Source organism: Chionomys nivalis, chromosome 9 (assembly GCF_950005125.1).
Source record: "Chionomys nivalis chromosome 9, mChiNiv1.1, whole genome shotgun sequence".
NCBI classification, from domain to species: Eukaryota; Metazoa; Chordata; class Mammalia; order Rodentia; family Cricetidae; genus Chionomys; species Chionomys nivalis.
The window spans coordinates 60,479,201-60,506,764 of record NC_080094.1 but is presented as its reverse complement, the minus strand read 5'-3'; the positions used below and the strand labels follow the sequence as shown (position 1 = coordinate 60,506,764).

The window sequence follows — 27,564 nt, the reverse complement described above, 5'->3', positions numbered from 1 at the left end:
GTGCTGAGGATGGAAGCCAGGGCTTCATGACTGCTAAGCCAGCACTCTGCAGACTGAACTGCTTTCATTTACGTCTTCCTGACAGTTAATGATGATAGTGACAACTAGTTACAGGGCTTTAGTGGCTATTTGTAATCTTCCATGAAATATGTCCTGTTCACTAGACCATTTTATAGTAGTCTGTCTTATTCAAAATGACTCTTATTAGAACTGACCATTTTGAAGCAAGTCTTATGTGTAGACACAAAACATGAAAATTCTGTTGCCATCCTGACCTTCTAGAAAGTTAGCTTGTGAGACAAAGTGGAGCAATAGAAACAACTTATAATAAATGCAAATCTTGACCAAAAGGTGAATATGAAACACATTACACCCATAATCTACCTTGTTTGGCCTTCCGATCAATGGATTATTCCCGCATCGCCTATTGATAATGTCCCGAATCAGGTGCTTTTGTCCATTGTACGTTGTCAGAATACTGATCTTGTCTGCAGGGTAGCCAAGCAAGCACATGTACATGAAGAGTGCCACTACATACTCTGCTTCTCCAAGGTTCTGTAACGCAAGCACAGCCACAGTGGACATTAAGTTCCCTATTTTCTACTGCATAACATCTGCAAGAGGCTTGCCTATCTACCACCTACTTATTTTCAGCACATCTTAAGTGAAAAGTTAATAACCTGGATAGACAACCGGAAATTTTTGATAAGCTGAAGGATAGCCTTGTTCTAGCTTAATATTGATAAAACCCTGATGTCTGTAATATATTTGTAGCAGAGGACATAGAGGTAAATATGCCTGGGGTCACAAGAATCATGATATACAGTCTGTACAACATATTTAACTGCAGATGTGGAAACAAATATTAAGGGGTGAGTTAGCTAGGAGCCAATACAATGTCCAGTCTAACCGGATGTCCAAGTAGCAATATTACAACTGACTGCACTGTGCAGAGCTTTTCCAGTCTCTCCTGCCTCCTGACGACTCCTGTGAGCTTGGTCCCGCTGTCTCCCTTCACCACCTCAACTGGACTCATCAGGTGAGATGTGCTCTCAAGTTGGCAGTCTGGCTTACGGTTAAGTTCGAGCTTCTGGGTAAAGATGGGTGAAATGGAGCTTAAAAGCAAGGGCTTTACTGAACTTCAAAGTGAGAAATCTGACCCAGAGCTACTTAATCCAGCTCAGTAGTGACCAAGTTCAAGCATCAGACGAGAAAGTAAAACAAGAACACAAGCACATCCTGAAAAGAAAGCACAAAGATAAGAAGCTGGATTCCAGGCAAAGGCAAGAGGAAAATTACTGGATGAACTTCAGAGACACCATTTATATCCAGGTTCCTGGTGACAGACAGCCTCAATTATCTCTTTCATTTAAATTCTCTAGTTCTTTGGAAGACAGGAGACAAAAGAAGCCACATGACTGTAAATCTCCATTTTCTATATTGGTAGCAAAACACATTTATCTAAGGATCAGCTCCAATATAGATAAAAGAACAAACCAAGGACCATGGGAATGACCTTATGTAATAAACGCTAAGACTGAATAAAATTCAGTTTTGAGGATTCAGGTATTTTTGGCAAGATCAGTGCACTGAGTTCTCAGCAAACAGAAGCCAGTTCTTTATTTATGTGAGCAATGAAGATCGCTTAGTTCAGCACACTGCCTGAGTCAGATGTGAAGTTTAACAGACAAACAAGCATATTTAATGAACATTTTAGAAGCGGGGCCAAGTAAGTCAAGGTTGCTTCAAGTTAGGGACTTTTAATCATTTTTCATTTATTCTCTCAGACACTGACTTTTAAAAACGTATTGTTTAAATGCACATTGATCATATTGGGGAGGGTAAGGATTTCAATACTTCAGAAATACATTTAACCCATAGCAATATTTCTTGATATACTGAAAACTCACCCAGAGATAGAATTAACAAGTAAGGAAACAGATGAGTAACTTGGATACCATTTCAGATCAATACCATTCGGTGGCTTAGGCAAGGACTCAGAACCACTACATAATGAAGTTATCAGGAGACACCAATCAACTCCGGAACTCCTTCAAAGGTAGGTATCAGAAAACATGTTTCTACTTTGAATAAGGCTCTAAACTTGCTAGCATTTAAAGGTCACATGTGTTTTAAGTATATGAGAGACTAACATCAGTATTTCTCATGTGTACAACAGGAAAAATTTAATCTGATAACTGATTTAAATTATTTATTTTCAAACTAATTTGTAGTGAAAATATTTCAGTATTATAAGTCTTCATATACTCATCCAACTTCTGGTTAAAATTATTAAGGAGTGAGAACAGCGTTTTTTTCTACATGTGACAACTTACGCATCCAATTATTTTCCTACTAGAACTGCAAGATCAAGTACTGTATGACTTCGTGATTAATTACTAATAGGGACTTACTAATTTCTTTCTAGGTGAAGTGTTTCTCTTTTCTGCTGGTGTAATTTTTTAAAGGTTTATTTTTATTTTATGTATGTTATTTTGCTTGCATGTATATATGCTCATGTGTGTGTGTGTGTGTGTGTGTGTATACACATGTGCACATACTACCCACAGAAGCCAGAAGAGGGCACCAAATACTCTGGAACTGGAGTTATGGATCACTATTAAGCTGCCCTATGGATGCTGGGAGATGAACCCTGGTCCTCTGCAAGATCTGGAAGAGCAGCTTCCTAGCTGCTGAGTCATCTCTCTAGCTCCAAGAGTATTTTTTTTTAAAGCAACTGAGCTCTAACAAATTCTAGTCAGACTTTTCAATATATTGTTTTAATTTACATTTATTTTTCAAATCAATTAAGTTTTCTTTATTATTTTTAATTTATTAACAAAAGGCCCTTTCTTACCACATCACTACATACTTGTCAATATTTGCTTTTAGTACTTTCTATTGAGTTTTTAGTTATTCTTTGTGTATCTTCGACCCTTCTGAAACTGACGGCGTTTGTGTGGTAAGGTGAGGTTATAACCCTTCTTTTCCTCAATAGCTGCCTACATGGCTCAGTGTTGCTGAATTCCAGGTACTTCAGCCAGGCAAATGCAAGACAAACTGCAGTGCCACGAGGTGTTACCTGATAGAAGTAAGGGTTAGGCTCCGACTCTCCCACTCCCTGGAAGTCTTCCACATTGATGAGCTGGAAGTCATAGAGCAGGCCAGCATTGGCTGTGCTGAACTCCGGCAGAAGCTGCACATGTGGTAAGTTGCCTAAGTTCTTGTAGCGCCAGTTGTAGAGGTTACACAAGCTGTCCCAAGACAAAGAGCCCCCGAACACAGAACATTAGCAAGGTGAGACCCTTCAGGATACAAAAGGATATTTTAAGGAGCCACAAATTTTACTTGCCAAGCTTGTTTATCTCTTTTAGCAACACTACTTTGGCAACTTTAGGCTACTTGTGGAACGAAGATGTCACAAAAAGGATGGCTCTCCTGTGCTCTGTGTAAGCACTGCTGCTACGTCATAGCCCGCAAAGCCTGCAAGTGAGGACACTGGAGGACCTGGGCGGTGGCTGGCATTCCTTATGGAGTTAAACCACAGTTTTACTCTTGTTTACTTTTGCTTTAGGTTTTATAATTACATTAAGGTCATATCTTTTGCAGAGAGGATGGAGTGAAGCCTCTTTAGTCCTTAATATCAATTAATGAAGAAAACAACTCACTTGGTCAATATATACTTTATATAACAGGCAATAAACATGGTTTCAGATTTGTAGCAGGTAGATTTATAAATCTTAGAAGAGGCTAAATTTTATGTAAAAGATGTTTCAGGGAACCTATATTAAATAGTAGTGAATCTTCACCTTGCCCTGGCTCTCCCTTGAGCATCGAGGTCCACAGTAGGGACCCCAACCCGCACAAAGCGAGTGAAAAGAGACTGCTCCATATTTGAGTACTTCTGAAAGGCCATGTTCTTAATGACTGGAGGTAATTGGTGGTGATCACCAATCATAATCCATCGTTTCAATCGGCTGAATCCATCTTGAGGATTCTAGAAATGAAAATTGAAGAAACACCAAAATACTGTAATTAATACATTACTGACAAGGTTCTAGCTTATCAAACACAAGACTTGTTCGTCACATGACTTCATTAATTCACAAATGCTCAGCCCTCACCAGCTCCATGAAGGAGCCTATCAAATGCACAAGATGAGTTAGTTGGCAAAGAAGCGAGGGTGACTGGTGCTATTGACTGGCAGCAAGAGTGGGTGAAGGTCTGAGAAGGCCTTCAACAGGGTAATCAGAAGACACCTTGAAGGTTAAGGTCAGCATTATGCAAAACATAAATAAGGAGAAACGTGCCCAGAAACAGAAGTGGAGAGATGTCAAAGTGAATACCTGGTATCAAAAGTATGATGAGAAGTTTTAAAGATCTTGAGAGTAAAAGCCAAACCACTAATAGTTTTGTATACTATTAACTTCAATTTCTTATTCTACATGCCCCCCTGTTCCTGGAAATATATCCTAGACATCAGATATAATAAACGTTAAATTTTATATGATAACTTATAAAAGCAATTTGACAGCTAAATTTATATGTAAATTAAGTACTATCTAGTATTTTTTTTGGTAATTACACATTTTGCTTTAATGCTTCAATAATAAAGAATATCATATAACAAGAAACATTCTAAAAATACTACTACTTGGTTTTAATTTTAGGCATACAATTAAGAAAAGCAATTTATCCAGAAAACACTAGAAACAAGCATAGAAACATCTCTAACAAAAACAAAAAACAAACAAAATAAAAACCACAGGTAATTCATCTTCCCTCCAAATCACATAAAAATTTAATTTTCTTGATTAAAACTCATCTTTTAAGCCGGGCAGTGGTGGCACACTCCTTTAACCCCAGCACTTGGGAGGCAAGAGGCAGGCACATCTCTGTGAGCACAAGGCCAGCTTGGTCTACAAGAGTTAGTTCCAGGAAAGGCTCTAAAGCTACAGAAAAACCCTGTCTCAAAAAAAAGAAAAGAAAACAAAACAAACAACTCATCCTTTAAAAAGCGTATATATAAACTGTGTATATAAAACTGTGTGTGTGTGTATGTGTGTGTGTATGTGCTGTATATATAAACCATGACTATTTTTTACTTCTATTATTTTCTGAGACAAGGTCTCATTATATAGCTCTAGCTGTCCTGAACTCGCTATGCAGACCAGGCTGGTCTCAAACTCAGTCTGCTTCTGCCTTCCAAATGCTGAGGTTAAAGGTGTGCACCACCATGCTTGGCTTAAACCACAGATTTTAAAACATCTCTCAAAGGGAATACAAAGCCATGAGTAGATCAGAGAAAGAGTTTACAGGCTGAAAATGGGACAACAAAGTGAACTCGGAGAGCACGAACCGCAATAACCAGTGTCCCAAGTACGGCTTAGAATGCTGATGCCCAAGATTCTCAAAAATCTGTCTCTGACCATTATTTCTTACCTGTAGAAGAAGAGGTATGAAGGTTTCTATCTCCAGAATCTGAGCAGCCTCTTCCATTAAAATGTTGTCATACTAAAAAAGAAAATCTTGTCAAACAGCTGAAAACCCAAGTAATTACCACCTTAGGCCTAAAACTGGTCAAAAGCCTTAATAATTTCATAGTAAAAGAACAACGTATAAGCTATGCAATCTAGCTCACATTCTCACAATTCTCCATCGCCCTTAACCTCAGAAGGTGAACGTTTACAGATCTGTAAAGTGAGGGTTTTGGTGAGTACTGCTAGTAGTGATAAAAACTCTGAAAATTCAAATTTGTGACTCAATTATTATGTTCCACTTTAACTGAGTTGTAATTTGTCATACAGTAAATTATTTTAATATCTATAGTGATATTTTATTTATGTTTTATATTAATAAAGCTTGCCTGAAGGTGAAACTAAGCCACTAAAGGCCAGGCAGTGGTGTCACACACCTTTAACCCCAGGATTTGGGAGACAAAGGCAGATGGATCTCTGTGAATTCAAGACCACCCTGGGCTACACAAGATCAATGCAGAAAGAGATCCAAGTGGTGATGGCTCACACCTCTAATCCCAGTTCTAGGAAGACACATGCCTTTAATCCCAGCACTAGAAAGGAATGTAAGGCGGGTGAGACAGGAACTTGTGCTCTTTCAGTCTAAGGATTTCTTCGAGTTAAGAGCTCTCTAGTGGCTGGATGTTTTGTTTTTCTGATCTTCAGGTTGAACCCTGATATCTGTGTCTGGGTTTTTATCATTTGTGCTACAATATCTCATCTGACAGCATAAACAATGTCATTGTACTGAACAGTGGGGCTGGATGCACGCTTACTATGTGAGTGGTGTTTGTAGATACATGTCTTGGGGAAGGATTCTGAAATACTACTTTCATAGCTTTTAGATCTGTTTAAACATTTATTTTAAATAAGTGATACCCAGAAAACCTGAAACCTTAACTATGATGATCTAGTTCGACAATTAAATGATAGATTCTAATTGGCAGACATATTACTCAAAAATTAGATTTAGCTTCATTAATCATATAAATATTACATTATCAGAAACTTCTGAAAAAGAGCTTTATAAGTGAATGAATCCCCAAGAAAGAAGTCTAGATCATCACAAAAGAAAAGAGTGAGGAAATGAAGACCCAATGAGACGATGCCTTAAGATGGAAGTCTTTACCTTGAAACCCAACTTCACCAAATCATGCCGCTTCAAGGCAGCATGAGTACAGGTCATAGCAATGATTTTGGCTTCTTTCACCAACAGGTATTTAGATCTGTCCAGTCCACTGCGAAGCAGTTCCGAGGCTCTGAATTCCTATGGAGTGAACACCAGCAAGAGACAACGCTAGGCTAACAGTTCATGTGTACACAACCACAAGTCACCTAATCAGACAGTTCTTGAGATATTGTTAATACAATAAATGTAAACCAAGCCTAATAAACCATAACAAAATAAGCTAAGCCTAATGAGTTATAATTCCTTTTGTTATTTGGATGCTGTCTGAGTTCATGTTATTTGGATGTTGTCTGAGTTCAAATAAAGTCTAGTGAGTTAAATTCCTTTTATTATTTGGTTGCCAGTTGAGTTCAAATAAGAGCTGATATTCAAGCTGTAATTTGGATCTTTTTGCTTATAAAGTATTGTATTTACATTATAAAAAGAGTGCTGAGTAAATATCAATTATCAACATACCTGCATTATTCAAAATCCCTCTGAGAAAAGAAAAACTATTTAATATATTCCTACCAAACAGCAAACAACTGGTTATACAAATGACAAAAGACTAAAAAGCCAGCCAGGAGGATGAATTAATCTAGGGATTGGCAACAGCAAGGAAGTCACTGTTACTACTAGAGTAGGAAGGATAAAAAGGAGAAGCGGTGTCATCACAGCCCAGGGACTTGGGCTACCCCACCAGCAGGAACTATAGTAGTAACCTAACAGAAAATGGTGTAAGGAGGAGATTACACCAAAGCAGAGGGAACTGAAGCTGGAAACTCTGAACTGTCTCTTTCCACCTCCTACAGCACCTCTCAGGACAAGGCTGGATCTAGCGAAAAGGCGCCGATAATGAAGGCAGAGCCATTACAACTGCAAGGATTGGAGTGAAGCTCAGCTGTGGCAGAGGAGGGTCAGGTACAACAGTATCAGGGCACCAGACCTGAACATTACACACACCTACTTTAATTTTCTTCCTTAACATTTTGTTTCTCAAATAACTTAGGCATTACTGGTTCAGGTGAGGTGCTCTGATGAATACCCCTCCCTGCACTCTGCAAGAAGGCAGCTGCTATTATGTACTGAATACATTTTCACCCTATGATGTGTTTATGTAACAGCACTATAGTTTTCAGGTGTAAAATTGTTATTAACCTATATATCCATCTACCTACTTTTAAGTATTAATATTTACTAAAACCAACTATGTGCCACATACTAGGACATGGGATGGAAGCATATTTAGAAGATAAAAGAGATACAAAGTCCCTCTTCTTTCAACCTGGAGTGACACCCTCTACATGTTCTTACTAAGAAACAAACTCGAAGATGACTGTTCAAAAAACTGCTACAAGGAGTGTTTGTCATGGGGTCCCCCAAAAGGGGATACAACTGGCTCTCAGTCTTCTCTATCTCCTGTGTGTAATCATGGTCCCTGCTTCACTTCCATATCAGGATAAAGCATCCTGGCTAATACTGGAACTTTATTTTGTCTGTTGATCACGAGGAACTAAGAAATGGCATGTCTCAAATTCCCATTCAAAGAACTACAATAAGTTTCCTGAGGGGCTGTGATATCAACAGCTCCACTGGCAGAGTGCTTGCCGACTGTGTATAAAGCGTGGGGTTCAGCCTCATCGCTGTATGGATTAGCTGTGATGGTACACATCTGCAGTTCCACTGCTCAAGAGGTACAGGAGAATCAGAAGCATAAGGCAATTTGCAGCTCCACAGAAAATTTGAGATGAAAAAGAACCAAATTTTAATAGAAACACTGCTTTCTTAAATAGAAGGGTTATAACTCATTTTAATTGTTGCTTATTTCTTAACTAACTCTACCTGGCTGAGTGTGGGAAGGCAGAGGCAGAAAGATTTCTGTGAATTTAGGCTAACCTCAGTTTATTTATGTAGAAAGTTTCATGCCAGTCAGGGCCTACAAAGGAAAATATTTCTCTCTCTCTCTCTCTCTCTCTCTCTCTCTCTCTCTCTCATACATACACACACACAGAGTACATATTTTCAAAACTTTTTCTTAATCTAACTATTTGGTTTGCAATATCTGACTATTTAATTTGCCTCACTAAAAAGATAAACCACAAACATTTAAAGAAACATTAAAACAAGTTGAGAAGCCTTACTTCAAGCTGAGTGAAGATTTTCTTAATATGCCTGAAGCACCCTTCAGCAATTTCCATATCTTCTTCATAAGATCGCCCTTTAAAGATGGGTTGAGGAGCATTGGCAAAATACTCGTGGAATGGGAAGAATGTGGCGACCTCTGCGGCGTCTGGTGAGGTGCTCCCTGTGTTTTTCACTCTGCTTATGTATTCTTCCCAACGTGACATTACCTGTAGGAAAACTCGAGTTGTACTTTGTTGGCTGGGTTATGAAGTTAGTGAAAACAAACTAAACAGTCTGACTGTAAAGCAGACTACTTTGCAAGACAGTGTATGTTTTTGATTGTTTCACAAAACCCATAAAATCTCATTTTGAATGCACTCAAGTGGGTTTGTGCAGGTTGACCTTTCTCTCATGTTTATAAAAATTTTCAGTTATGACATTTGTACAATACACAAACCGCATGACTACACTGAGAACAAGAAACATAAAACCAGCACTAGTCTACAATTACATCTTAATCCACTTGGAGTTCTCAGTGATGCAAACGACTTACTGTTTATTCGTTTATGTGGTTTCCTATTTCTCAATGGTTTCCATGCTCAGAAAATTATCTTAACAAAATCACAGCTTTTTGAAATCAATTAGTTCTAAGTGATACTTTATTTCTATGTGTTAAAAAGAACAACATGCTTTCCCTTGTTAGTTAATAATAAAATTATGTCTTTTATACTTTGCTCTGACTGGGTAGGTAGAATATTTAGTTACATTATTTAGTGAGGCAGAGAAAGAATGAGAATAGCAAAAAAGAAAGAAAATGATTTCAAATGTAGTAATATAAGCTTTAATTCAGAGCTACTTATAAAGAAAATTGAACCATAAAATATGAAAATACAGGGCCTGCTGAGATGGCTCAGGATAAAGGTGCTTGCTACCAAGCCTGAGCTTGACCTCTGGAGTCCATAATGTGAAAGGAGAGAACCAACCCACAAAGCCAACCCCGCACACACAAAATAAAAACAAAAATCCCCAAACAAGTTGAAGTAATAATATGAACACAGAATGTTCCTAATCGTTTTGGAAATGCCATATATTATAAAGAACTAAAACAACAGCAGTAACATTTTAAAAGAAGTCTCCAGAAATCAGGTCACTTTCCACTTGAGATGATTACTATCAAGTCCAACCCTTAAGTCCTACCTGGTACAGGAAGAAATAGCCTGCAGTTTCACAGGTATACGAGGCATCTCCTGGAACCCCCAGACTCTTCTGTAATCGCTTGACTTCTTCTAAAAGTTCTATTCTTCGAGCCAGGACATAATTAACTCTCCCATACCTAGAATTATCAAACAAGGAAGAAGGAAAAGCTGTAATGAAGAAACTGATGAAATCTACCAACAGATTTCAAGAAACATCACGGAAACTATAAATGATTAGAGAGAAAGAAAAAGAAAGCCCAGTTTAGCTTACTTAATTATGAATGGTGGATAAGTTAAACTATAAGTGGTATATCTTGGGCCACACTAAGGGAGGTTATTTAAAGAATAACTGAAGATCTGGTACTTATGTTAACAGTCTGAGCAGAGAGAAAAATCAATCAAGCAACCTATCAATTTTTTTGCAGCTATACCAAAACTTCCATATATCTTATAGTGCATCCTGGAGCAGACCACTAGGGTAGGAACACAGAGTGGACAGACCGGGTACTTTGAACAGCACTGCTCTGCTTAACTATTCTAAAAGCAGAATATTTCAGATGCTTCGAAAAGTAATTTAAAAATGCATTCTGTGTTATCTGTATTTTCTAGTGGACAGTCTGGCACCCAAACCTAGTTGAGTGAGTGAGAGTTTGGGAATTCCTTTGATGGAGGAAGGTCACTGGTTAATTAATAAAGAAACTGCTTGGCCCTCATAGGTTAGAACATAGGTGGGTGGAGTAAACAGAACAGAATGCTGGGAGGAAGAGGAAGTGAGCTTAGATGCCATGCAGCTGCTCCCCAGGGCAGACGCGATGAAGCTCCAACCCAGGATGGACGTAGGCTAGAATCTTCCCGGTAAGCGCACCTTGGGGTGCTACACAGATTATTAGAAATGGGCTAAATTAATACGTGAGAATTAGCCAAGAAGAGGCTAGATATAATGGGCCAACCAGTGTTTAAAAGAATACAGTTTGTGTGTTGTTATTTCAGGACATAAGCTAGCCAGGCAGCTGGGAGCAGGGCGGCAGGAATGCAACCCGCAGCTCCCCACTACAGAATGGCGGTGTTGCAGGAGGTCCTTCTGCTCCTCCAGCCAATATTCCTTGTCCAAAGATACAAGGCAATAAACCTAGTAGAAACAGAATTAGACCGAGTCTCCACACACTCTTTTCACAACACCTCAGCGTCTGAAAGAGGAGCAAGCAGTCTAATCGTGTGACAAAGGAAGAGTCCTGTCTCTGAGTTTCTAGGTCTTACAATGTGCAGAGCCTCACCTGGAGCAGCAAGGAACAGGCGCTGCTATATACTTATATTTCCCCTTCCTTCCCTCCTTCCCCCATAGTGTTTTAACCCAGGTGGGCAGGAATCTAGTCTCCTCTTTCTATGCCTCTCCAATCATGGGGTCACACACTGCCATCATTACACTAAGAAAACAGGGTAAGTACTCTGAAGAATGAAAAGTTGAAAAAAACTTAAGTTGATATGTGGATATGATATGTAACTTTTATTTGTTTGCTTATCCATAAAATTTTTCTACAGTAGACATTTTGGTCACAGCAAAAAAAAAAAAAAGAAAATCAAGGAATGATTTAAAACCAAGTTCCATGGGACTGCAATTTTAAGCATTCTCTTAGTGTTATGTTCATTGAACTCTGAACAATTAGATGTAGTGTGTAACTCATTTTAGTTTTTAACTTATAGAATTAGGACTTTTGTCTGTGCACACAGATGTAAGGCAAAGGGCGGCTCTGTGGACTCGGTTCTCCTCCCACCACATGGGCACAGGCACCTGACCAGACCGGCAGCCTGGCATCTTCAGGTGGGAATCGCCTCACACATCACCTGAACTATTCTATTTGTACAAACGGCCTTGATGTGAGGAAACACCCATAGGAAGATTTCACAGGGATCGCCAAGTGATCCAACCCAAGAATCTAGTGCCTCGTTGACTTACACTGTGCTGTCCTCTCTGTGCAACACTAACAAGTTATAAGCTAAGTATTTGGTGATCTCTGTGACAAGTGAACTCTGAATAGGCATAACACAGAGATAGAACATGCTTTTGATGTCTATTATCACTTTAGGTCAATGGTCATATTCATCAAACAAAAGATACACTATACCTATTAATTGTGCTTTTTATCTGACTTTCTATATAACTGAAATGAGTTGTTATAATTTCTATAAGTGAAACAATTACTTGTAGAAAAAGTTAGATTTGCACAATTTTATTCCACTTACAATGAGTTATATCAAATTATTAAATAAAGGGATAAGCACGAAGCTAAAGTGCTCCCTGCCAATACTTTTGGGTCAACCAACATACAGATTAAGTAAGTAGGTGACACTAGAATCTTAGGAATTAGTTTGGTTATCCACATCTCTTTTCTTGGTATTTTTTTAAAGGAGGAAAATGTTAAAAATTCTTTTATGTATGTTTCAACGTTCACCCCCATTCTTTTACCTGCTAAAATCTTTCTCTGTCTCCAGCTCTTCTTCTCCATGACCCAGACGCAGGAGGTGCCTCTCATCTATGTCTAAAGCCATGATTTTCTCAAACAGCTGGTTCAGAGCCTGGTCAGTAGGGCAATGGATGATAGTGAGTTTAAACAAAACAAAGACTAGTCTCTAGAAGGGTACGGTAATGTTCAGTTACATTAAGAATCAAAATTCAAACTGAAGAAAGCAGGTTTAATATCAGGCCATCTGTAAACTTTTAACAAGATTACATTTAATAATGAATCTTGTATTTGCATTATGTACACTTGGTCAAATGAATAACTGGAAATTATAAAAACCACCTACGCTTTACATCTCTATGTCTAATTTATAAAATGAGAATGCAAGGCACTAGTTCAAGGGTGCCTTGTGGTGACAGTTCTTAAAATAAACAGTGCTGAGTTTCATTTCAATACCAACAGTATTATAAGTGTTGGTGAGGATGGAAAATAACTCAGCAATGCAGAGAAAGGGCAGTGAGATGGCAGAGCATGGGGTGTGCAAGGGCAGATTTGCTATGTGGGCCAGACAAAGAGCAAGTGCATATTCAGCAGTCTCTATACAGCGACCAGAGAGCGCTTTCTGCTATAAACTACTCTGATGAAAACCATTTAGAACCCACTTGTCTCTTCCTCTGAAAAGTTTATGTTAAGGGTTCTCTCAAATCCTAAGACTTTTCTCCAACCTCTGTGGGTAGGGAAAAGTTTTGAATAAAGGCAAAAAATTTTTCAGCAAGGTAAAAGTCTAGTAATTTGGGAAGATACACTAAGTAAAAGCATCATTTACAGTATTAGCCACTGGTCAGCATCCATCCTCAGTTATCACTAGTCCAAGTCTGCCCCTCAAGCTAACATACATATTCAGGCTCCAGAATGGTATATGTAGCCTTTGCTGCCAAAACGGCAGCAGATTCAAGAATGGAAGGCATTACATTTTTTTTTTTTAATTTAAAATTCCCACTATCTGGCTTTTCATACTGTTCAAATCTCAGAACCCAATCAATTGGACTGAACTCAATCAATTGTACTGAACCCAATCAATTTGACTGCATGCTATTATTTGTTATCCATACTAAGAACTGAGGCAGAAAAATTATATATTGTAAATTCAGAAAAACTTCAAGATTTCCTTTTGAGATAGTAAGTATTGGAGAAGTGCTTAGATGAGGCAGTCAAGTGAAGACCCAGTAAACAGTTAACAAGTCAAATGAAAATCAGCCCTCTGACAGACACCAAGGTGACTGAATTCCAAATTCAGCCTTAGCAACAAGGGCGTCTTTGGTATTTCTGCCACAGACCTTCTCTAGAACTGCTATCCAAGCCCACCCTAAGTAGCCCGCACTGTAACAGGTCCTAACAAGGCACAAGACAAAGCTTAGTCAGAAATGCTGTGAAATAAGACATGACTTACTGTCTGTGCACCTTAAGAGCTTACTAACAGGACTCTACACTAAACTTTATTAAATAGAAAGAAGAAAAAATCCCTAGAACTTATTTTATTGCATTTATTCAGGTGGGGAACAAATTAACTCTTTCTTCCCAAATCAATAAGTAAAAAAATTCAGCATACTGTACAAACTACCACTATGTAAAAATTTCAGAACTACTGTAAGTATGCCAGATGAATGAACCGTAGTATTACTAAAAGTAAATAAAAATGCAAATCAAACAAACAACAGAATGAAAGACAACCCAAAAACTGTAGTTCACTGTAAACCAAAATCTCTAAAGATGCACCAACTGCAGTCACTGGCAGACTGAGAGTTAGCTCCTTCAGGTTTAGGGGAAGCAGTTTCACCATGGGTGGGGATGCTCTGTGAGCTGCTGGTCAAAGTTATGCCCCAGCCAATGAAGAATACTATTCGTCACTGTCCTGACACCTTCAGAAGGATTAACAAAGCACACAACGATCTTTTGTGTAACAGAATCCCATGTACCTACACAGGTATTTAAACACAGTCTGGTACTCACACACTTTAGATCTCTGAATCTGAGGAATACTCATTCTATTAAATAAAGAGAAATACTAGCAATAGGGTGAAAAAAGTACTGAGTACAGGCATGTGCATGCACACATACACTGACAGACAGACAGACAGACAGACAGACAGACAGACAGACAGAGAGATGGACAGACAGACAGACACAGACATATGGAAAGTCAATTACCTGATTAGAATGAGTGACAATTAAAGTTCTCTGTTCTGGAAAATTGTGGTAAATGTTAGATATGATCTGGACTGCAACATCTGTTTTTCCTGTACCAGGTGGGCCCACAACCTAAGAAAAAAATGATGAACTCATATCAAAGACTAAGTTACCACATTATGAGAAAATAGAAATAAAAACTTAGAAAAAAAAAAGAAAAAGAAACTTCACAGGGTGGACTCAGTAACGTAAAAACAGGACAGAAGGGCTGGAGAGATGGCTCAGAGGTTAAGAGCCTTGCCTGCTCTTCCAAAGGTCCTGAGTTCAATTCCCAGCAACCACATGGTGGCTCACAACCATCTGTAATGAGGTCTGGTGCCCTCTTCTGGCCTGCAGGCATACACACAGACAGAATATTGTATACATAATAAATAAATATTAAAAAAAAAACAGGACAGAAAAACACAACCTCAAAAATGCATACATCTATGGAAGAACACCAAAAAGTATAAATTTTATATCACTGATCTCCAAGGAGAGAAAAATATATACAGAAAAAAGTGTTTAATTAATGGTTAAAACTGTTAAGTCCCAAAAATCCTGTTCAGAAAAAAAATCGCTTTAAACAAACAAAACAAAACCAGAAACCAAAACAAACAAGTGAAATGATGAGAAAGAAGTATCGCATACTTGCAAACTCCCGGACTGTATGAGATTCAGACTAAAAGGCAACAACCGAAAGCTAAGAGAAAAAGTTGCACATACTTGGATATTAAACACACTCAATGCAGACCTTTCTCTGTAAAGGGTCAGAGAATAAACATCATTAAAGGCTTTGCTGGCCAAAAACTCTGTTGCAAATACTTCGTGGTTACAGCAAAAGGAGGATAATTAATTAACAGAGATGGCCATAGTATAATATGTGCATCTATGAACACCAAGCTGAGCAGCAACATCTCACGTATACAATGCTGCAATTACTTAAAAACACTCAAAAGTCAGCCAGCTTTGCTTACCATAGTCAGTCCAGGCTGCATCCCAGCCCGGATGGCCTCTATCTGTGTATGAGTGAACTGGATTGTATTTCTGCAAACAGAGGAGTAAATAAAAGTTTGTTAGATATGTAACAACATTTAGTGAAAACTCAGACAACCATGAGCAGAGAAGCTCAAACATCTACTTGTTCTTATTCCCTGACCCCCAGAGAATAATTCTTACGAAGTGCAGTTGTTTCCAGTACACTAAACTTACTGTAGGCCTCATCTGGCCAGCAGAAGTTCTAGCTCCCAGATGAACTGCCCCTGCAGTACCACCGTTACATGGGAGCTCCGTGCTCACATGCCAGTGGTTGTGTTATGCTGACTGTTAAAGTGCCAGAGAACGATTCCCTTTGAAATGTGACTACAGAATTATCTAGAATTTCTCAGCTACTCAGATAATTGACAGAACTGAAAGGAAAAAGCCCCAACGTTTGAAACAAAAGTATCCCGCCCAAAAGAGAATTTAAAAGCAGTTTGTAACTAGGCTAGGTAGTCAAATTACCGTTTGGGCTGGTTGTAAGGATAAGGGCCTCTATTAGGAATAACATGAGGCTCTACAATCAAGGTCTTCGCTTCTTCGGTGTCCTCTTCTTCCCCGTCTGCGTCTTTCCTTTTCTTCCCTTTTCCGCTCCTCACCGGGAAAGTTATTCTACAAGAGCAAAGCCCCCATTCATCTTTAAAATAAGAAATGGTCCAAGCTGAGAAGGGGAGTGGGCATGACCCCGTCCTTAATCCAGAAGCTATCAGCCACTTGAATAGGAAATATTAGTTTTTGCCAATGGAGTCTCACTGGGTGTACAAGCCTCACTTTAGGGTAGACCCATGCCCAGCAGTAGATGGCTCCCACAAAATGAATTCAATGGTATATCTGGAGTTTTTTTTCTTTTTTAACATTTAAATCTTACTGGTCTTTTGCTCATATATTATGGTTCCAATTTTGTGTTTATATGGTGTGTCTGCACATGTTTTTCATGCTTTTCTTCTTCTTCTTTTTAAAATCTGTTTGTTTTATCCCCTACCCTCCTTGGCTGGTTTGCTTTCTATAGAGAGAAAGAAGGCATTGGGTTGGAGGGGTAGGAGATGGAGAGTTTCTGGGAGTAGATGGAAGAAGGGAACTGTGATCAGAATACAGTGTATGAAAAAATTTATTTTCAATAAAAAAGAAATAACTACTATCTTGTGCATGACATTGTATGGAGAATAAAAAGATGTATAAGAAAGATTTGTGATTTACTTCTACATAAACTATAATAAAATAAAGGCAGATTTATAATTATTAAAATTGGAGTTAAGCCTTCTGTTTGGGGAAAAAGTCATCCAATTAATGGACAAATCAAAGAAACACTAAATACTTGTCATATGCACTGTAAAGTGCATTGGTGTTCACGTATTCAGAAGACTTAAGAAGACTGGTTTAAAGAACAGAGACTCTCAGAGATTCACAGCCAGAAAGAAAAGATTTCCCAGAAAGCAGATGTAACAGCAAAGGCCAAATACAAAGAGCCAAGCATTGCCAGAGCACAGAATACAACAGAAAAAAGGAAGGACAGATAGACTGGAATCTTGTTATAGCATCTCTGAAACACCAGGCTTAAGACCAGAGGTTCTTAGTCTGGAGTTAGAGGCCAAAGCTTTCAGTGAATTTCCTAAATTAAACCAAAAAAAAAAAAAAAAAAAAAAAAAAAAAAGAAATAGCCTCTATGTGTACTTTTCCCATTCTTATAGTACAGACAGAGCCAAAGGCTGCCGAGAACTAAAGCGGAGAAGGCGTCACCTTATGAGTAAGCAGCAGACTCACTTCTCCAGTGAGGGAGTGAATGGCTCTATGTAGGAAAAGGCATCAGAGATTTCAAGGGCAGAGGCAGGAAATACAGCACCAGCAAGACTGAAGGGCCTAGGGAAGCAGTCGTTAAGAGGGACACAGAGTGTTCCTAACAGAATCTATTATATACAGCAAGAGTTATGAGCATAAACAGATAAAAAAATAAAAATGGGAGACAAGAGAAATGTTTCTGTAATTAACAGAAGTGAGGGATGAAAAGAGGAAAACGAGGTATGGGTATTATGAAAACTATGTTGTAAGTATGCTGAATTATTATTTGTATTTAATAGGTATGTGGAAGTTGTGTGCTGTGGTTCCCAGCTAATGAAGCAGGATCTGAACTGAAAATGCAGGTATCGTCGTATAGTCTCTGATGTTTACGAACATGCTCCGGCAGCTGCCAATGGCTCCAAGCAGCTCACTCGATTTCTACTCAAGAGCTACAGCCCTATTTGACATTAATATAACTCTAGTTTGAATACATATTGAATATCCCTCATTTAAAAACATGAAATTGAAAATGCTTCAAAATCTTAAACATTTGGGATACTCAGACAATCCTCCAAAGTTTTGAATTCTGGAACATTCTGACTTTTAGACTTTCAGATTAGGAATGTTCAACTGGTGATGTCTATGGAAATATTTCAAAATCTGAAAAAGCTCCAAACATAAAATATTTCCTATCTCAAACATTTTAAATAAAGGATATTCAATCTGTATTTAAAATCTGCAAAAGGCAGGCAGAGTTAAAAGAGAAGTTTAGCTTCTTAGAATCAAAATAAAGTTCAACATCACATGCCTGTATGATAACAGTTAAGAAACACACTAGACTATGTGTGAGATGTACAGGCATGTGTCTTTAGTCAGCTACTATATTTATATAGTTCTTTCCAAATCACAGACACTGATTTCTTTTGAGACATGAAGCTACTTTTAATGTTGTCTTAAAATAGCTTCTGTACTGAGTCAAGAATAGATTCAAATATAATAGTCTTATCCCAGTGATTATTACAGCAAATGTAAGGACTGCCAAAATGAAATCCAGACACAATGCTCCAAACTCACTTAGTCAACAGTGCTGATGCTAGCACAGATGGACCACAGAATGGCTGCCAAAGCATACCCATACCTGAAAGGGGGTGTTTGTAGAGCTGGGTCGTTCACAGTCACTTTGACATTATGACCAGGAAAGCTCGCTTTTAAATGTTCAATGGAGAGAAAGGTATCATTGAAATCCAAGGTAGCAATCTGATTGGGCATTTTTGAATAATGGGCACTACTTGGATCCCCATAACCTAAAATGATGTCATGCAGCCAGTCCGGTACCACGCAGTCGGTATTCATCAGATTCCGAATAGTCTCCAACACAGCCTGCCAGTAGGAGGACAGAAAGCTTCATGTCAGTTGACATCTCAAACATTTGCACTCTCCTGGAATGCAGAGCTGACGGCACCAATCCGGAATGCCCATGTGTTTCAAGGCAAGCAGCTATTTTCTGCTGACAGGTGCTTGGCAAGACTGAACCAACAGCTATATTTTCAGCTGATACCATACACTGAGTTAAACAAAAGAACTAAGTTAGCAAGAACAGTTTATCCACTAAGAATTCGTTTAGATAGAATGACATAAATGGGTTTGCCACTTGACTCTTCTTGAGCCTGATGAAAATAAGATTTATGTCAACCCAATACAAGAAAAAAAGAAAAAGAAAGAAAGAAAGAAAGAAAGAAAGAAAGAAAGAAAGAAAGAAAGAAAGAAAGAAAATTACAGAACAGGGCCTTAAAAGCAAATGATTCCTAATAAATTTGAGGCTTTCCCTCTCAATAGTATATAGCTCTTCCACTGGTGACATGCAGAAAAACTTATAAAATCAGCATGGAGAGAAATAAAAAAGCTGTCAATAATAAAAATGACAAATAAATTGAAGAATTAAAGAACTGGTACTAAGCTAAGCAGTGGTGGTGCATGTCTTTAATCCCGGCACTAGGGAGGCAGAGACCTGTCTCGAAAAACAAAACAAATGCAAACAAGAACCAGGACTACAATAAAAGGGTACTACAGGAGTTAGCATATACACTGTCAAAACGAATTAACAGAGCCAAGAACATTTTTTTAGACTATCCAAAAACCATTCTGATAAATATGGAAATTAGGAGGCGAGTCCTAATTTCAAAGTACACAGTAACCAAATTAAGTTTTTTAAAACTCAGGGACCTAGCACAGTTTAATATGGCATGGGTGAGTAATGGACAGATCACTGAGTACATTCATACAACACTGATGAATGAGATGATAACTCTGCCATCTAAGGAAATTATAAATGTAGTAGAGATGAAGGAAGACATGGACTACGACAAGCAGCAGAATGTGACAACAGTAAAGAACCCTACACACTACAAAGGGAATATACTACAGATGAGAGATGGGTGAGGGGGAGATGGGCTTGATATCGGGAAAAGCTTCAAGAAAAAAGTACCATTTTAATTTAGTGCAACAAATCATTTGATTGACTTCATCATTAATAGAAAGTTACAGAAATGTTTTAAGTAGCAGGATATAAAGTATCAGTGTTCTAGAGAATTAGGAAATACACATAACAGAATTATAGAAGGGACTAGGGCACGGTGGCCATTCCAATGGTCTAGGCAAGAAGTGGAAGACCCAGATTAGAACAGGCTGCACTCACTGAAAAGTAAATAAAGCAAAGAACCAAATGAGGGATTCTATGCCAGTACACATACAGTAAACATACCACAAAGGCAGGTCATGGTCCCCTTGTTTGCAACAGGACCTGAATTCTTCTTTTAACTTCCTTTTAGGAAAATCACGTTGGATTCCCACCAGCAATGGATGAGTGTTCCCCTTACTCCACATCCTCTCCAGCAAAGGCTATCATTGGTGTTTTTGATCTTAGCCATTCTGACAGGTATAAGATGGTATCTCAGAGTTGTTTTGATTTTCATTTCCCTGATGGACCAAACTAGTCTCCCCTCTGAATGTGGTTGACAGTTGCATGGCTGGGGCAGACTGCGGAGCCACTGGCAGAGGCACCAGGATTCATCCCTACTGCTTGTACTGGCTTTTGGGAACCTCTTCTTTTTGGGTGGATACCTTGCTCAGCCTAGATATAGTAGGGAAGGCCTTGGACCTTCCTCAAAACAATGTGCCTTACCCTCTCTGAGGAGTGGATGGGGGTGGGGTGGAAGGGTATGTGGAGGAAATGGGAGGAGGGGAGAGAGTGGGAACTTGGATTGGTATTTTTTAAAAAAATCTAATAAATTAAAAAAAAATCATGTTGGGCACCTACTAAACTTTCATGGTAATTATATTCCTTACTTTCTTGATTGGTAGTTAAGGTCTCAACCATGTTTATTCATCTCTACAACTCCCATATAACTAATCACAACTTCAGACACACAAAAGACACTAAAAAGAATGGCAAATAAAGAACTATTTTGTAGATTTCAGTCATGTGATTGAGATTCCCTTACTGAAAAATGAGACTGTCCTAGGTACTGTACAACCTGGAAAGAAACCTCTCAAGAGATACTTAACTGAGTTGCTTGTGTGGAGATGAAGAACAAATTATAAATATGCCTAAGGAAAACCATCTACCATGAAACCGTATAAAGTCATGGGTTATTTAAAGAACGGGGTGTGTGATCAGTATGGCTACAGTAAAGTAAGTAAGGAGATGGAGGACATGATAGGGGAAGTCATGGGCAAATGATGATGTAACAACAGTGTCTTGGATTATTAAAAACTCTTCAATGTGATGAGAAACCATTAAAGAATGAAAAACAGGGGCACTAAAGTATAACTGACATTTTGAAAGAACGTCAGAGAGGCCATGGAGAGAGAGTAATGTACTGGGAGGAGCAGAGGGGAAGAGAAGCAGGGATGTGGAATGAGGGTGTCTACATACGGCATCGCCAGAGGTAGGGAGCCTCTCAGCACTGAAGGACTGCTTGTGGATCAGGAGGAAAGGAAGCGAGGGATTCCCACTGCATTTGTCTTCAAAGAAAGAAGAATGGAGCATAAATTTCTGCATTTGAGAGCTTATATATTTTCTTATACACAGTGGGAATGCAAGAGAGTGACAGGACTGTGTCAGCAATGAGGCTTGGGGAAAAGAGGAAGGAAAGTCACCCTGCAAAGACTGGAAGTTACCAATATTAACACAACTTGAAAGAACAGTGTTGCTTACAGTCCCTGCTAGAGACTTACACATGAGCACAGAAAAAGTATTTTCAGATCTTCCTTTACTAAAATTTCCATCTAAACCATGAAAGCAAAAGTTAGGAACCCCCAGGTCTTCCTGTTCCTAATGAGTGATGTGTGTCAAAACACTGTATCAGAGCTTCATTCAGCAGATTTGTCCACATCTGTATTCTAAAGACATCTGGGAGTACACCTACTTTGGATCCACTAAATGAATGAACAGTCTTCCTCCTCATTCTGGGCCTAATCTGAGCACCTAATGTAAAAAAGCAAGAAAGGAACTGACTTTCAGGAGAAAACCTGAATTCCAATTTCCTTAAAGCCAAAACAGATTTAGCAAATGGATTTCCTTAAATGTCACATCTAATCAATATGCTATGAATTTAAGAATGCTTGCAAAATTAAACAGTTAATGTTGTCTTTAAACTCCCTTACCCAGTATGCATGTGTTTCTATTTTAGGATTTCATTACTAGGATATAAGGGCATTTAGGTACAGAATCAAACTTACCTTAAAGTTATTCTCCTTCGGTTTCCTCCTCATTATGACATTGAAAGTGTCATACACATCTTCGGCTCCATTTTGTATAGTATTGGTCATATCCTGTTGATACTGGTTGGGATCCAAAAACACTCGAAACGTCCTTGACTCACCTCTCAGATTGGGTCTGGGTTCAGGTCCTAGACATTGTTAAAGACTTTGTTAAATGAAATATGTACTTTCAACTAACTATCAAAGAAAGTTACAAGTATTTCTCTTATAGAAATGATAAGCCATTAAACTTATCTCCAGTATCCCGCCATGACTAAACTTCCCTCTACTTAGACAATTTAGATTTAAAATTAAAAGCATATTCCCCTTTTTCTAAATTTTTATCATTTCTTACAACTCATGTTGTGCAGAGGTCAGAGGGATTACAATTGTGTGCTGTCATGCCTGGCCTACTTAGAAATATCAAAAACCGTATGCTTTCCATTATCTAATATAGAAACTTAAAAAGGAAACTCAGTTGCACATACTACTTGTGCACATTTATAAAGTACAATGGAAAATTCAATACATTTAACAGTTTTTTGTTTGCCATTTTTTTTCCATGCTGGGGACTGAACCTAGGGAATACACAGCACCTGCTAGGCAAGAGCCCCGCCACCCATTATCTATTCTACAACTATGAAGTAGGCACTTCACATACAATCTTTTGTGTTTACTACATAAACAACTAAAAGTTTACTAAGAAAGACAGCACAGAAATGTAGCACTCTAGACACACATTCTCTTGAATGAAATAGATCACTATACCATCTTCGATGACTCGCCCTTTGTCATCCAGCATGCCCTGGATTTCACAGCCTCTGACGTATACCAAGCCAACCTGCTCAATAAAAGGTCTCCTCCTGTCAAACTTAGTACCATAGGGCTTTGTGGGACGCACGGTGATTAAAAAGCATACGTCGTGTTTGCGGAGACCTAGTGAAACACAAAGGCATTTTGGCATATTAGAATTACATTGCTTCTGATCTTTCATTGGCAAATTCTTAACCTTTTTGAAGGAGAGAAAAAACATTAAAAATAAAAGAAGTGACCAATAAGGCATCTTGCATTATAACATGATTATGTGTTTCCTACAGTTTTTAATATTAAATATTTCATAGCAGTAATTACAAGGAAGATCTTTTTATATTAAAATTAGAAACTTCTGTGTCATGAATTAATTACTGAGTAAGACTTCCAAGTCATGTTACAGATCCAAAATTGGATGTTCATCATCATCCTTATTTTTAATTCTTATTAAGTAACCAAAAATACGGCTGGAATATAATTCATCTGTATCATAGTCATCAAATTTCTACCATCAGTTTCAGCTATCCATCACTGTCATTCCAAACAGCCTAAGTGCACTATCCTAAAACAGGTTAACTCAAGAATAACGCATTCAAGCACAGGAGTGCTTTAATCCAGATATCACACACAGAAGATGTGTTGAACACAGTTTCAGAGAGCAAACAGGGAACCTTTCTAAGTGAATGTCAAGAGAAGAGAGATTGGGGTCAAAGTCCACTGGCTTCTCCACTGGCTTCCCAGCTCCACCAATAACACTGAAACGGGAAGAAAAGGGGCATCAAAGTGTTACAGCTCACAACATGGAATGCCACATCACTTCATCTTTGTTTCTTTTCTGATCTATTATTTTTAGCCATTGAATGACAAAAATGAAAATGTACATAGTCAGTCTACTTATAATCTTGGGAAAAAGATATACAACTAGATTAAGACATCAATGCGAATTAATGGCTAATAGGATTGGAAGCATCATGGCTTCTTTTTGTAGTGTTTGGGTGTAAGCAAAGCTAAAAATAAATCTGTAAGGGCAAAAAGATATACAACTAGATTAAGACATCAATGCGAATTAATGGCTAATAGGATTGGAAGCATCATGGCTTCTTTTTGTAGTGTTTGGGTGTAAGCAAAGCTAAAAATAACTCAAATGTGTAAGGGCAAATAGATGCAAAGGGATCGAGGAGGCAATGAGAACTACAAGGAACAGTGTTCTGCTGAGTTATGCTGCTACATAACCTTGAGTCTGTACAACTCAAACATCTAGGTTTTAGAAACAAAGAAGAGGCCCTGGGAAGCCATCAAAGTAGGAGTCATTTTCTGACACCAACAGCGATGGCTGACTAGTATCCCTCCAAAATCAGAACATTACAGCAGCAGACACCTTAAATTTACACTTAAAAAGTCTGTACTACCATGAGCTCCCCTTTCTTCTCATGCATTTGTAACCATCCTACCTGTGGTTTTAGAAGCAAAATCTAATATCCAGTTTCTATATGGGGTAATAATGAAGATAAGGCTCCAATCTTCAAATCTTGAGGAAAGGGAGTTCTAATTTTTTGTGGAAACATTTCAAAGCTATTCTGTATGTAAGACAATATTCAAGACAGTCCTCCCCTCATTTTCTGCTCGCATGTTGGATCAATATAAGGGCTGAATGTGGGCCCAGCCTTACAGAAGAGCACTGCTCTTCCCACTACATGCCAGAGTGTGGTTCACGCATCCCTAAATACTCCACAGCACCCTGCCTTGTCCACCAATGCCCAACCATTCTATTTCTCAGTCTACCACAGGTCTATGGTAAAGGAGGGTGTGAGGGGAAGAAAAAGAAAAGTCACGGGGCTGGGGAATAAGTGAGAGAAAGCAACTAAGAAAGACTTTTTTTTTTTAGTTTTCTTCAGGTACTCCAGGTAGTAGTCCCCAGAACAATGGAGAAAGGGCTTTGTCAGGAGATATCTTTCCTTCCCCAACTTTTTACAAGGCCGACCTGTCATTTCTCATCTGTAAACTCCTGTAACAGGTCTTTAAAAATCTCCAGCCATTACTATTTCTGAGAGTGCCAATAAGTCACTTATTTTATAGCCAATGTGTAAAATAGTGTTAGATACTTAGCGCCTTAAGTTTCAGTGGGTAATAACTGCAAGATCCTGTCCAGAAACTAATGAATTCTCAAGGTACAGTAATCATAAAGGTGCACAATGTTCTAGGTATACAGTGGAACAGACTGGAACTCACAGAAAGATACAGGACTCAAAAAATCTGTCACAAATGATACCCAGTAAAGTAGCCATTTGTCAAACATTTGGCCAACTGCACTGCTAGATTCTTTCAGAATCCCCTTATAAGTCTAACATATGCTCCCCGTGGTTAGCGCCGTGCTGGGAGCTATAATTTCTGGAAACTGATCCATTATGGCACTATCCCTTTCCTTCTGGCATCTAAAGAAGGTAGCAGGAGATTAAACCTACTGGCTACTATTTCTTACCACAGCGCAGCAAGTGGGAGCCCTCAGACAGCTGGGGTTGGGCAGGCAGGGAGGGGGTAGGGGAATGATACAAAAGGGCCCACCGCCTGGCGGTTCAGGGGCCGCTTCTTACACAAGTGTTAGCAAAGTTTTAACATTTTTTCACTTAATATTTTTGAACATAGCTTCCCCCAAAGCTAATTATGGAACACAACTCCCATTGCCAAAACTTTATATACTTTTAAAAAAATTAGGAACATAAATAGTTTACTTTCTTGTCAATTATCACACAACCTCAAGTAACTCTAGTTTCCCTGAGTCTTTATCCATCTTTCTTCTTCTGGTAAAATAGTTTCCTTAGGATCCTCACTCCGTGTCTCCTCAGCAGACCCCTCCTCCGACCCGCAGTCTCCATGAGGCGTCTGCTTTAATCTTTTCAAAGTGTCACTGTCTCTACTTATTCTACAAATGTGTGTGAGTTATATCTGAGTCTCCTTTAGGACACATTAATGATTTTATATTGACTCTAAAAATCCAGAAAACATTATACTAAATCTATAATTTCCTCTCAGTTTGTTTTGCAAACTGCAATCTTTAGAACCCTTTGACAGTTACGATTTTGTTATTTATACATTTATATACTTAAAATACTCTTATATGATCCTTAGTATTTTTACTAATTACAAAGATAACTAGACTACTTTATAATAAATTTTACGAGCAAAGTTGAATAAAATTTTAAAAGGACAACATTTAGTAATAGTCTGCAATACTTCTAAATTAGGGGTTCTCAACATGTGGGCCAGGGCTCCTTTGGGGTCACATATAAGATATTTACATGACAATTCATAACAGTAGAAAAACTACAGTTATAAAATAGTAACAAAGTAATTTTATGGTTGGGGGTCAGCACAACATGAGGAACTACTAAAGGGTCACAGCTTTATGAAGATTGCAAGTCACTGTTCTAAACGAGAAACTAGAAAGGAAAGAGGTAAAAGGTACCAAATTACCTTCCCATTCATCCTTGATGTGATCTCGGACATTCAGATTGATGGTGACATCTGCACGGACTCGGGTCGGCCAGTTTTCACCAATGTTGGGTTTGGCAACCTCAACAACAGTAAAAGCCACAATGGGCTGAGCCATTCGTGCCCAACCACCAAATACTACACCACCATACTCAGACTGCCTGAAAAGCCAAAGCAGTGGATGATTACACAAACAGGAACTTTACAACCCGATACAAGTAAAACTTGGGGATACATGCTTAGCTCACGGTCAAGTGCTAGCTAGCACTGGTTACCCAGGGTAGGGGCTCTTTCTTCTTAGAGAATGAACAGTATTCTATACTTCTATACTGTATATATAGCCACACACTTCCTTTACTCCTTCATCTCTACATAGACACAGACTGTTTCCCTATCTTGCTGTTGACAACAGTGCTGCTAAGCGCATGAAGAACATGTATTTCTTCAAGACGGTGATTTTATTTTCTATTACTGGGGAATGTCCATACAGTATTCTATAATGACTGTACCATTATAGTCCCAAGAACATTGCATAAGCTTTCATTTTCTTAATAATCTTGCTATCTTCCTTCTTAACAAGGATGAGTGCCTGGAAGTCCATTTCCTGCGGAGTAGAGGTCTGAGCGCTGCTTGTTTATAGCCGTTGACCACCTTTATATGTTTATTACAATCATCCACTTAGGATGTCTGCCAATTTTTCAACTTAAATTTTTTTATGTGTGTGTTGAGTTGTCTATGTTCTTACACTTCTGATATAAATCCTTAATTAGATATGAGTTGCAGGTATTTCTTCACACGTCATAGATTTCCTTCTCATTTTCCTTTTTTTTTTTTTGGACAGAGACTTGTTACTTTAATGCTTTTCTACTCACTATTGCTATATCTTTGTGTTTGCTTCCTCTGTTTTTGATGTTATAATCCAAGCCATAAAACAAAAGCAAAAGTAAAAATATTAAGAGCAATGTTATGGAAATCATCTGTTTTCTTCCAGATATTTCGTG

General features: G+C 38.4%; 1 protein-coding gene across 1 annotated transcript in view; it reads right to left on the bottom strand.

Moving 5' to 3' along the window:
* Nucleotides 1-27,564, bottom strand: part of Aqr (aquarius intron-binding spliceosomal factor) — a 78,004-nt gene that overhangs the window by 8,473 nt on the left and 41,967 nt on the right. The window contains exons 17-31 of the mRNA XM_057780832.1: nucleotides 26,546-26,724; nucleotides 23,033-23,200; nucleotides 22,244-22,413; nucleotides 18,642-18,883; nucleotides 16,193-16,339; nucleotides 15,667-15,736; nucleotides 14,672-14,782; nucleotides 12,469-12,578; nucleotides 10,006-10,141; nucleotides 8,826-9,035; nucleotides 6,646-6,783; nucleotides 5,443-5,514; nucleotides 3,810-3,997; nucleotides 3,083-3,254; nucleotides 385-555 (exon numbers count right to left, since the gene is read on the bottom strand). Coding sequence (XP_057636815.1) covers nucleotides 385-555; nucleotides 3,083-3,254; nucleotides 3,810-3,997; nucleotides 5,443-5,514; nucleotides 6,646-6,783; nucleotides 8,826-9,035; nucleotides 10,006-10,141; nucleotides 12,469-12,578; nucleotides 14,672-14,782; nucleotides 15,667-15,736; nucleotides 16,193-16,339; nucleotides 18,642-18,883; nucleotides 22,244-22,413; nucleotides 23,033-23,200; nucleotides 26,546-26,724 — 2,284 coding nt within the window. The remainder of the gene's footprint in view (nucleotides 1-384; nucleotides 556-3,082; nucleotides 3,255-3,809; nucleotides 3,998-5,442; nucleotides 5,515-6,645; nucleotides 6,784-8,825; nucleotides 9,036-10,005; nucleotides 10,142-12,468; nucleotides 12,579-14,671; nucleotides 14,783-15,666; nucleotides 15,737-16,192; nucleotides 16,340-18,641; nucleotides 18,884-22,243; nucleotides 22,414-23,032; nucleotides 23,201-26,545; nucleotides 26,725-27,564) is intronic.